Raw genomic sequence first — 12,234 nt, forward strand, 5'->3', positions numbered from 1 at the left:
ATGGTGGCATTGCTTCCAGCTGTCTCACTGCAACAAGAGATCCATTATGGAATAACCAGCAAGAACATGGGACAGCAAGGGGTTGGTGTATGTTGGTTCTCCCACTTGGCCAATGTTTCCCACATGCAGAACTTACGTGGATTTAGATCAGCATGGACCTGGCTGACCAGCTGTGATAAAGTGGTCTGTATTCAGTGAAGGATTTCAGGCCACCCATTTGTTGGATGAAAATGGAATGTCTGACATCATGCTAAGGTAGTTTGGACTATCTGATGAGCAAACACACACACATATATATATCCACTACATATATACACAAGTAGGCCATAAATAAGACATGGTCCAGTGTGGAAAATGGTGCACTGTAGATTTTAGGAACAGAGACTGTATAGTGGCTCTTGTATTTCATCCCATGCTTGATGTAACAAGAGCTTATAAACTTGTAACCTGAAGGCAGTTTCTAGGACAGGGGCAGAGTCACTGGGTTCATATCTGGGGGATACACAAAGTGAAAAAAGGAGAGAAAAATGCAAATGCCACCCTGCTGTGAGCTCACGTCTTTGTCTTCTTCAGGGAACAGGTTATGTATGAGCAGCTCTGGCTAGTAAGAAATGATCATACTTAAGCCACTGGTTTCCACATCAGAATACCTTCAGAGGGTGGACCTCAGAATACCTTCAAAGGGTGGACCTCACACCTACACTGATAAATAGGTGAGGACAGTGCTGGCTGGATGCCCTGCAGTTCCCACTGCTGGATAATCCCTGTTCACACAGGCTTTGCACACCTATCTGAATGACCAAGGAAGCTCCAGCTGGGTTAATTCCCAGTCCTATGATGTTGTTTCCAATGGGTGAGGATAAGTGCCAGTTAATCACTGCCTTTATATTTGAGATGGGGCAGATCCCAGCAAGACTGTCTGCTTGGTAGGCACTGTAGCTGCACAAGGTAAATAACATTTCGATGCTGAAGAATATTTGAAATTGGGTATAAAAGTTTTAATTTGAGAGGAAACAATCAGAAATATAAAATGAAAGGGATGGATGTGGTGTGCCTGTGGTTCTGTAGCAGACAGAGGTGCAGGTGGAGACTGATCAGGTAGCATGGCTTCCACTGCTTCTATGGGATGGGCTTGCACTGGTGGGGGTGGGCAGGAGCCTTTTACATATCTAAAAACAAAAATTTACTTGTGAACCAATCTCCATCTGTTGCTAAAGGAAGATGCTCACAGGATCCAGACCTTGCTGTGTTGTTAATGGTTAGACTGGATCTCAGAGGTCTTTTTCAGCCTAAACTTTTCTGTGGTTCTGTGTGTTACATCTGGACGTTCATCCCTGGAAGTGTTAGGGCCAGGCTGGATGGGGCTTTGAGCAAACTGGTCTAAGTAGAAGGTGTCCCTGCCTATGACAGGGAGGTTGGAGCTAAATGATTCCTAATGTCCCTTCAAATGCAAACCATTTTATGATCTTCATCTTTCCCAAACCCCAAATCCAGGCTGTTTCTCCAGCACCCTCTGCCAGCATCCCCTCTCCCACTCCGGAGTGCTGATTCTGAGATACAATATTTTGCATTAAGTGCTCAGTTTCCCCCCTCCTGGCAGAAATGGGGAAGGACAAAGCAGGCAATAGCCCAGAGCACGCACTCATTAGCTTCTGTCTGCCAACAAGTTTGGGATCATGCAGTGTTTTATGCAATGTCTGGCTGTTATAAAAGGCTTTGGTTAAGTAACCACATCTCTCTTGCATAAGTGCTTGTTTTTGGGAGGTTTTAGCCAATTGGAGGCTGCAGCAGCTCACAGACAGAAAGTATGTCTAACTACTGTGATACTTTCTTTGCTAATAATACAAGATTATTAATCTGCTGAAAGTTGTATAAAATTTCTTTAGGTAAGATTAGGCGGCGGAGACTCCCCAGCGCTGCTTGTAGCTGAACTGCAGCTGTAAAACACTGCCAAAAATCCTGTGTGGATCCCCGTGAGTAATATTTCTGATTGTTCTAAAGGGTGTTTGTGACTGGAAACTGCAGGCAGAGACATATTGCAGATGTTTATTGCAAGCAGTAAGTTAGAAGGAGGCAGGAGGTGAGAGACAGTGGTGAAACTATTGATGGGTATAATAAGGCTTTCCTCCTAGACTTCCGTAAGCAAGCATGGGTTTCTCTGAAGATGTGCAATCAAGGTTCTTCCAAATAAGCTAATGAAAAAGAAACGAGGTGCTGAAGACAATTACAGGACTGCAAGAGGACAGAGATTTGGACTGACAGTGAGATTAAAGGACCATCTTGTCCCATATATTGGTTTGGAGTGGCCAAATGTCCTGTTCTTATATTCTTTCCTTGATCATTGACAAGTGTACAGTGATATTTTTCTCCTATGTTTTCATGGCTTTCAGAAATCTGCATGTCAATTATTTCCTGAGCCAGAAAAGATATCTCTAATAGTACAAGTGGATTTTTCTTTTCAGAAGTTGCTAATCCACTGTATCTGTTGAAGACAGTGTGTTGTTTCGTCATTTGACTGACATAAACCTAACTGGGATTTGATATCTTGAGTGAAATGAGTTCTCCCACATAGGATTTTAATTTTTATTTTAAAAAAAGGGGGGGGGTTCCACTTAGAGAGAACTGAAAAGGGCAAAGCATGGTATGGATTTACAGAAAACAGGAATTCCCTTCCCACTTCCTTGTGACGTGTCTGGATGCAGCTCAGTCAATGAACAAAGCCCGGAACTATAAAACCATCCACTTTTGTGGGAACTGAAATTTATTAGTTCAAGACTGAGCAACCTGGAACGACTCCAGTTGTTGTTCCTGCCAGCCCTGGAAGGCATTAGAGTGGCATTGTACAGAGAAGGCAGCTCAAGTGCTGAGCTGTGAGGAGAAATAAAGGCTGTTGCCTATAGTTTGGATGTATGTATGCTTACTCTTAGAGGTGGCACAGAACTCTGCCGTGATAGAACAAATTCTGGACTAATGGAAAGCACTTGGGAAAGCTCAAGTCACTACTTACTAACCTTGAAAAAACATAGTATGTAGATTTTACAGTCTGTAAAGTTCTTGAGACCTGCTAAAGCATTTAAATCTTATTGGCAGCCAGTAGATGAGGAGGTAATACCACCATGAAAGGAAGTTAATTTGTAGGAGTTATGGGATTAGAGAGGTAAATGTGAAAAGTTATGTTGAACTAAAAGGCACTTGGCTGCAAGGCCAAGACTTCAATATTTTCATATTTGCTTCCTAGAGTGGGTAAAACTGATAGGCCTGTTTGCTTCAGTAAAACTGCAATAGTGATGTAAATAAGCTGGGATCACTCTTTTGCTGGCTGAGTATCTAGGCCTTAAAACCTTTGATTTAGGCAAACCTAAGCTATGGCTCTTGCTCTGTGCCAGTAAGGGATGGAGGCATGGAGGGATGGAGCAGGCTGCTCACTGGACAGCCAATGGCTTCCCATTTCCATTCTACCACCTAGTGAGGTCTCCTCAAACACAGGTGCTCCCAGCCCATGCAAGGCCTTTTTAGTTCTAACGAAAACACCACGAAAAAAAGTCAGCAGTTAAAATTTGGGAATTTACAACATTATTTCTAAAACAGTTTTTGTCTTACAGAACAGGAACAAATCCAGGCATCCTTTAGGGTAGTCAAACAATATCTGTAACATGTTGCAGGGTAAGATGGATGCTGTACACAAGTTGAAGGTTTTGGTGATGTTTCTGTCTCTGGCTACTTTCACGGTCATGGTGATAATGAACGCTGGAAATGCCACTGGGATATTCAAAGGTACCACAAGCAAATTGTCTTTGTTCAGAGGTGGATTTCATGCATTGTGCAGTTTGATGATATAAGGATGGGATAGATCTGTTTGTTAGCTCATCAACTGTCCAAGTACACCTTGTTCTGTGAAAGGTGGAAGTGGCTGGTGCATCCTCCAGGTGTTACAGCCAGATGCCTGAGCCCAAATCTAGTCCCTTAAAATCCAAGGAAATGATCTCGTCCCTGGTGAACCTTGATCTAGTGGTGCAATGTCTTTGCAGACATTGCCCTTGTGTCCCTGCTGGGAGATGTTCAGGCTGCTGCTGTGGGTTTATAGAGGGCAGTGGTGTTTATAGAGGGCAGTGGTGTCATGTTTGAGCACTACCCAGCTGAATCTGCCAGCAACTGACGTTGTGCTTTTCTCTGGATTTCACACACAGCTGGCTCCTCTGGTTCTATATAAGAGGGAAGGTGCTCGGGGTTCCCCATAGGGACAGTGATCCCATAATGGGTGTCTAAAGGGAAGCCAACTGCAGCATGTGGCTTGTTTACACCAAGGGTGTGCTTTCATCATCCCCAAACCCATTGGGGTGTGGATGAAATCTGGAGGAAGATTGAAGGGTGAGGGAAATCAGCAGTCTTTCCCCATCCTTAGGATGTAGTAACAGTTTTGCCTGCAATAACATTCACCACCACAGGTCTGTTCAGGACAACCCCTGGAAACATCTCAGACAAGTACAGCACTGATTTCACACCAGCTGGCTGGACTTTCCTCATCTGGAATGTCATCTATGCCTGGCAGCTCGCCTGGCTTCTCTACGCCTTGTCTGGGATCTGTCGAAGGTATTTTCCCTATTTACTGTTTATGGTATAAATGAGAAGGGACAGTGACTCTTCCTTTCTGTAGTAGCTCAGAGTCTTAGCCCCTTTTCTGGGGTTTCTAGTAAGAGTAAACCCATTGCCATTTATCTTGACTTGGCATGCAGAAGGACTGCTGCTGGAGCACCTCTTAGGTTGAGCATCCAAAGCTGGGAAGCAGTTTGGAGGTGTACATGAACTGCTCTAACATGTGAACAGGTATCAGTGTGTAAACTGCTCTGTGAGGCCTCATCTCCACTAACTCGTGGGATTTGACAGTTTTACCTGCACTTACCCACTGCTAGATGCTGACAATCCACAGGGGCAAAATTAATGGATTATGGATCTAATGCTCTGAGTTTACTTGCTGTTAGACATCAGAGAATCACCACTGGGGAGTCTCTTGGCTTGTTGAACTGGACTTCAAGCTTTTTCTGGGGCTATGAGGTCAGTAACTGCCTCATGCAGTTCCTTGCAGTATCTGTAGTATTCCAGGATGTCTTCTGTGGGGAGGACTTACACTGTACCTCTCCTGTCAAGGGGGACCACGGAGTGCTTAGCTGGAGTTGTGTATCTGCTATTTTTCCATGGTTTGTAAGAAATCTCTCAGCTGGTGATGAGCAACACTAAATGTTGAGGGAAGAATGAAGTGTGTGTTTGTACAGAATTACCAATCAGTCCATACACATGTATGAGCACACACAAAATACATACTCACATACTCACACAGTGATCCCAAAAGCCCCAGGAACGAGGCTAAAATTCCATGGCCATGCCATTGCCGCCACCAGCAGTGGCACAAGCTTTACAGCATCTGTGGAGCAGTCCTTAGTATCCACTGTACCTGTGATGGTGCAGAGACCAGCAAGAAGTTCTGTGCTGTGGGACAGTATCCAGATGGGGAAAGCCACGGGGACTGTGTTGTGTCAGAGAAGGATGCACAGGAGAAATAATCTGATTTAACTGGAATATTTAACTCCAGTGTAGAGTCCCTGGTAGTATAAGAAAAATGAGGCCAGGAAAGTTTGGTTGGTCAATGCAGGCATTGTTTTCCTTTCTCCATGCCCACTTTGTCCTGGCAGGAATGAACTTGGATGTGTCTTCATAAAGCCAGACTTGCTGCCAATACCTTTTTATGTGGCATGGTGTCTGAATAATGGCCTCAATGTTGGATGGCTCTTTCTGTGGGACCGAGAGTAAGTTGCCTTTTGCTACAAATGCTTTCTAGCACTCTTGTTCAGAATGCCCCAGTACTTCATTTTGCCTTTTCCTCTATGTTTGAACACTTAATCACACCTGTAAAACCCTATGGCAGGCCTTGGCAAAACACAGCCTTCATAGAAGTCTGGAGTTTTTGCATGATGTTGTCATCTTGCCCATGACCTAGCTTGGTCATTGAAGTCTAAGATCTCCTCAAAGCTGCTGCTCTTCTATGTTTTTACCTCCACAGGTAAGACAGGAGCCATGCCTCTTCATAAATGCTCCCTGCCTTGGATTGTTTTCATAATCATGGCCACATTAAGGGCTTATAAAAGCACCACTGTCAAGAGGTGAAGAAATTAGTTGCAGTTAGGAAAATAACTTCATGATTAACAGAGTAAAACAGCAACAGCAGAATGTCAAAATGTGGGCTACGTGTAGTGATTACCTTTATTAAAGGCTGATCAACTTAAATTCAGGAAAGGCCAAACACTAAAGCTATGAATTAAAGCATTGTGACACCACTGAAAAAAATGTACTGTCTATTGTGTGTGTTCTTTGTCCTAGATACCTCCTTCCAGCCCTGGTGTTCCTGGTAGTCCTCACTCTTACCACGTGTGCCTCCCTCTTCATTTCACACCGAGCCTTGAGCATCTATTCTTCGTGGTTTGTGAAGGGCCACAAAGCTGAGCTCTGGCTCATCCGCATTCTGGTAGGTAGCATTTGGGAAGCTGTGCTGTGGCTAAATGCTAAAAAATGCCCCCCCTCTGTGCAGTGTTGGAGGTATCAAGAGCGAAAGATTCAATGGCAGGACACAGGTAAGGAAAGAGTTCTGCCCTGACTTTGACTTGTGCTTGCTGCAGGTGCACATAGGCTTAATTGCATCTGCTTCCTATCAGACACCATGGGAATGATTCAGGGCAAGGTACTTCTCCAGCTGCTGCAGAGTGAAGTTTTCAGTGGAGTGGGAAAACTTCAGCCCAAACTTGCATCTGGGGTGGGGAGAATATTTCTTGCAGGGGGAGAAGCCATTACTAAGGGTGGCTTCTGATGCTGTAGCTGATCATGATGTTCCTGACATTTGACCTCAAAAAATTATATATTTCTTATATGGGGAAGTGTACAGTGCTCAAGGATTCAAATGCAGCTGTCTTTCTGAGTTCTGTGAAATTCTGGAAGGAGTTGCTTTTCTGCTGTCCCTGAGAAGAGGGGTTGTTTGGCAAACCTCACAGAGAAAAAAAGATAAACACACTCATACTCCATCAGTCCTGTTCCTCTCTCCTAGCTCAAACCTGCCACCTTGATGCCTTCTTCTTCTCTCCAGGACATCTCACATTTCACTCCCATGGCTGCCTGTGTGTGCTTTAACCACCTTTGATTCCTTACTTAATGTTGGGGTTGCTCAGTGAGAAAGTGGGTCAGCAGTAAGAAACCACCCAAGAAGAAAGTGGGGTTTTTGGTGGAGGGGGAGTTCTGCACGGAAAAGTTCCTACCAACCCTTCTGGAAACGTGCCTACATCTTTTAACACAAACTGAGAGTGGGCTCTGTTCTTTACACCCCTGTACTGAACTTCCCTGCAACACCTGCACAACACACTGCTGGGGTGGATCCCTGGACTTCCTTGGGGACTCCAAGGCTTCTATGCCTCTCCATCCAGAGGGACTTTTCCTGCAAGTGGGTCCAGAAGTCTGGCTTAACTGCCCCAGGGCCTCTGGGTCACAGAAGGCAGAGATTACCCCATTTATCCCTGCTTGTCCCCTTGCTGTGCTGTGTGGCAGGTCCAGAACGGGCTGGCACTGTACGGAACGTGGACCACCATCGCCACCCTGCTGAACTTCGCCGTTGTGCTGATCTACCAGGGGAACGTGTCCCACGAGAAAGCAACCACTGCTTCTCTCAGCATCCTTGCTCTCTGCCTGGTGATATGGTAAGCGCCCTCACGGGTTCCCACCAAGCCTCAAAGACCCCTCCCACCTCTCACAAATGGTGTCTGTCTGTCCCTGTTTGTTTGTGGCTCGTCCCTGTCCCGACACGGAGCACAAAGGCCTCTGTTACAATCCGTGGCAGATGAACTGGGACACTGGGCAGAGCGTTTCTTCCCTGACCCTCAGGAATGCCAATAAGCACATGCTGTGGGCCAGGAACAGGGTTTTGTGACTTGCACGAGCCCAACCTGCCTCAGGTGTACAGACGAGGGTGTGATATGGAAAACATATGAAACATGGCTTTATTTTCCCCTAAACCTACCTTAAATAAATGACTTATGAATCTTCTGAATTTTAGTAAGTAAAAAAATTTTGGACTATGGTCCAAAGTAGCCCACAAACCTCCCATTCTTTGTCTAATTCCTTTCTTAGAGAATGTAAAAAAAAATAAATAAATAAAAGTGGAGAAAATGCTTACTTTGGTCACTCTTTTTCTTCACAGGTTTTACCTAGAAAACTTCTCTCTTGACAAGTATGTCCGCTATAACCTCACAATCTACCCAGTGGTCATAACAGCCCTGATTGGCAGCGCATGCAAGAACAGCTCGTTTTCATCCCCAATGACCAACAACATTTTCATAGGTGAATCTTTTGGACTGTTTCCACCTCCTGTAAAAGAAAGGCAGTGAACAATTCCACATTCTAACTGTGTATTAGGGGCAGAAAGCTCGCCACTTGAAAAGTGCTATTTATTAAAAGCAGAAACAGGGATATATTTGGAGGTATTTATTCTGCTAAGTAAAGAGTAGAGCAGAAATCATTGCCCATGAGCCTTGGGGCTGAATGCAAACCTTGTGTTGTCTCAAGTTCACTCCTGAGCTCTATGTGTTTGCCCCACAATCCTCCATCACCCACTTGAGTCCTCTGCTAGTCCATCTGACACAGGGCGGGCCAAGGGAAAAGCAGGGCTGGGATGAAGGCTGTGGACTTCCCATTTGCCCTGTATTGTTTGGGATATGGGAGCAGTGCATAAGCTTCTGACCCACAGAGGGCTTCATAATGCAAAGCCCTGCACATGCTCCTCTCCTATGCAGAGCTCAGGCCGGCCTTAACAAGTCTTTCTGGGATTATTTGGCAGCTGCCAGACACTGTACCAGAGCTGAGTGTAGTCATCCATTGTAAAAGGGCTTAAGCTGTCCAAATTCTGTACAATCACAGTCTGGCAGGAGCTATACCATTATGAGCAGTTTTATGCTGGCATGAGAGGGACTGAGCTGTGTGAACTCTGAATCCTGCTGTAGCAGTCTGAGATGCCTATTCCCACTGTGGGGTCAGCAGAAGGGAGCATGTTCCCACCCTTCAGCCTTCCCACTGCCACATACCAGTGGCTAAAGCTAATTTCTGGACTGGTACCACCATTGTAACCATTCCAGTACATGTTCCCTTTGCTGTAAGTGCAGCTGGAGTTCTGGTCATGTCTAAAAGCACCAAGCAGGACTTGGAAAAGCTTGTCTGCCACAGGTATGGGGGCACTGGAGGCTTGTCTCCTATGTTCCTGTAGTAGGTGCATTTCTACCAGCAAAACTTAAATCTTAGTGGTTGAGCTTGTTTGGCTGGTAGGACAAGAATGTGCTTTTCCCAAACTCATACATGTTTCTTTATATAGTTCAACTATTCTTGGAGTGTTTTGTTAATGTAATGCACTTTAATTCCTGTGTCCATGAAGCCTCCCCCTTTTTAGACGTGCCTTGACCTGGAAACATTGGGCAAATTTGGCTGTATAGCAGTGAAACTCTGAGAAATACAACTCTGGGGGCAATGGATCCTATACAGGGGATTTTTTTTTTTTTCTCTTTCCCTGAATGCCCCCAGTACTGAGAGCTGGGGTATGACAAGAGGGGTCATGTCTTTCTCTTATGCTCTAACACGCTTTTGTTTCATTTTGGTTTGTTTCTAGTTGTTCTGCTGGCAGGGACTTCCCTGATCTTTGCTGTTCGGCTGGGACTAGTCACTTGGAGACACTATAAGAGACCACTGGAAGCCTCAGGAACCACAGACCCGTCAGGCACAGTGGCCTGAGACCTCTGGCATGTTGTGGCAGATACTAGAAAGGGAGAAAAAAGAATTGGGCATCTGCTGGTCGTTCCTTCCAGTATCAATTGCCTTGTGCTTTTCCCTCTTATTCTCCATCCCAAAGGCAGGTAGATGGTGTCTGCAGACCTGTTTCACTCCCACGTTCTCTCGGGCGAGCTACTCACAGCTTTTACTCTGGAAAAGTGCAGGGAAAGGTCCTTTAGCTGAGCAGCCCTGTGCACCTCTGTGGTGCCTGAGCTGCAGCTCTCTGCTCCTGCCAGAGCAAGGAGAGCTGCCAGTGGGAGGTCCTCAGTATCCACAAGTCCTGGTGCTGTGAGCAGATCTCCTGCAGGCAGCAACTGCTTCCTTTCCTGCTTCTCTTCAGCATGACAGAAACAGATACTACAGCTTGATATCTACCTTTACAGTGTCAGCTCTGATGTTTGATAGACAAGGGAGCAGGAGGAGTGACTGAAGACTTCTGACACAAATGAGTTGCCTTTCCCTGAGCTTGTGCTGGCTGGATGTCTCCTGCTGGAGGATGGTTTGTGGCCACTCTGGAAGGAGGTTAGATGTACAGATGAGATGGTACCTGATCTGGGGTGAAGCCTGCTGCTTCAAAGGAAGCCTGTTTAAGGAAAAAAAAATAATATCTGAACCGGTAGAGCGAGTTCATCCTGGATCAGTGCCTTTCTCATGTGGTTTCACTACTTCTTAGTTGGTATTAAGAAGCCTACAAGTGGGTTGACTGAATTGTTGGACCACTGCCTCTATTTCCTGTGCCTAATCGAGAGTTGGTGGTGCCTCACAGGTGTCTGGAAAGTGTTTTTACATGGCAGGTGCTTTCAGATATTGAATATCTTGCAATACTATTGCAAAGCTAAATTCTAAAATAATGTGTGTTATTGTTTACATTTAGCAAAAACCAAAAGCAGTGTAATGCAATTCCTCTCATCGTTCTGGCATGTTGTTTTATTTTCTAATAAATCAGCTAATTCTGCCACTGTGCCACTAACTCTGTAGATCATCTAAAGCAGCTGTCCTGGCTCCCACCTCACTCATGCCCGGGATTCCACGGTGACTCTGATCCCTTGCTGGGATGCTCTTGGATGGAGCTGCTTCCACTGAAAACGCCTTTGTCAGCCTTACAGGAGGATGCAGATTCCTATGTGTGATTTAAACTCCTCTGCCCAGCACCCTGTTCATTAAGTTTCTATTTTATAAGCTCTGCCTCCCAAGAGCCCAGCTAGTAAATTCCCAGCAGCCTCTCCTTAAGCTGCCTTCTTTAATACAGTGGTATTAAATCCACTGGCATGTGGATTAAGGGGTCCAGGCAAGGTGAGTAGCTGGTGTGAGGTTGTGCAGCAGTTAATGCACGGGGAGCCCTGGAGGGTTTTGCATCCTCCCAAGCAAGAGCATTGCAAACAGCTCCTGGACCAGGGCAGACTTTCCACAGGACATTAAAGAAAGCCTTCAGGAGGTTTCTTGGTGTCTGTACCTTATGTCTGTGCTGGCCAAATGACTAGAAACTATACCACAGAATGCAATTAATTATCTGAGGAGAGTCAACAGGGCTTCTGTAGAGGGAAGTCGTGTCTCATGAACCTCTTCGAGTTCTCTGAAGGAGTCAAAAAGCACATTGGTAAGGGTGAACTCTTTTATATTGCCACTGACTTCTACAGAGGCACAAAAGCTGTCATAAAAGTCAAAGTCCTCTGACAGACAATTAAAGCTGGGAGGCAGAGGGGGTGTTTCTCCAGGAAGGAAGGCTGTTGGTGCCATGTGTCATTAGTCAGGGGTTGGATAAGGTGGTCATTAAAAACTAAAGGATTGTTTGATGATGGACAGTTATTTAGGATGCTAAAGGAGAAGGTAGACTGGGATATTGCAAAAAGCTCTTATGAAAGTGGGGAAATCATTGTAGGCATGTACCAAAGGATGCTGTGCTTCACCTTTCAAGTGATGTGCTCTTTTCTGGCCCCTGCCACTTGGGCACAAGGGCTGGGCACTCTGGTAACCATTCTCACTCAAATATTTCCACATCTGGCAGCAGTAGAGGCAAACCATGTATCAGGAATGAATAGCTGGAGAGAAGTAAAATTTAGAACACCCTCCTGCCTCTCTAAAGGTGCTGTGGCACCCACATCTTCAGGGCTTTGTGCAGTTCTGGTCCTTGCATTCCCAGGAGACTATAAAGGCTTTGGAGAGCAATGGCATCAAGGAGTGAGATGCCTCCCTGGCCATCCATGCCCCCCAGGAGCTGAGGAGCAGCTCAGCCAAGGAGTGTGAGCTCCTTTCCCCTGGTCACCTTGTGTGTGGCACAGGGGTGGGTGCTGCTCTCAGCACTCCAACGTGAGCTGTGAGGAGAGACTCAAAAGGCCTTTTTTTGAGTGGTGATGAGGTGCTGCAGCAGCACCAGTCAATCTTTGC

General features: G+C 45.7%; 1 protein-coding gene across 1 annotated transcript; it reads left to right on the forward strand.

Annotated features, from left to right (window-relative positions):
* The first annotated feature begins 1,792 nt into the window (after positions 1 to 1,792).
* Positions 1,793 to 10,684, forward strand: LOC127469339 (uncharacterized). Its single transcript, XM_051783503.1, has 8 exons — positions 1,793 to 1,973; positions 3,663 to 3,774; positions 4,446 to 4,590; positions 5,688 to 5,801; positions 6,373 to 6,517; positions 7,585 to 7,733; positions 8,234 to 8,373; positions 9,689 to 10,684. The coding sequence occupies exons 2-8, from the start codon at positions 3,669 to 3,671 to the stop codon at positions 9,808 to 9,810; spliced, it is 921 nt and encodes a 306-aa protein (XP_051639463.1). The 5' UTR covers positions 1,793 to 1,973; positions 3,663 to 3,668; the 3' UTR covers positions 9,811 to 10,684.
* Positions 10,685 to 12,234: the final 1,550 nt, after the last annotated feature.

This window comes from Manacus candei, unplaced genomic scaffold (assembly GCF_025592945.1).
Source record: "Manacus candei isolate 608988 ecotype Guabito, Panama unplaced genomic scaffold, ASM2559294v1 h1tg000017l, whole genome shotgun sequence".
In the NCBI taxonomy this organism is placed as follows: Eukaryota; Metazoa; Chordata; class Aves; order Passeriformes; family Pipridae; genus Manacus; species Manacus candei.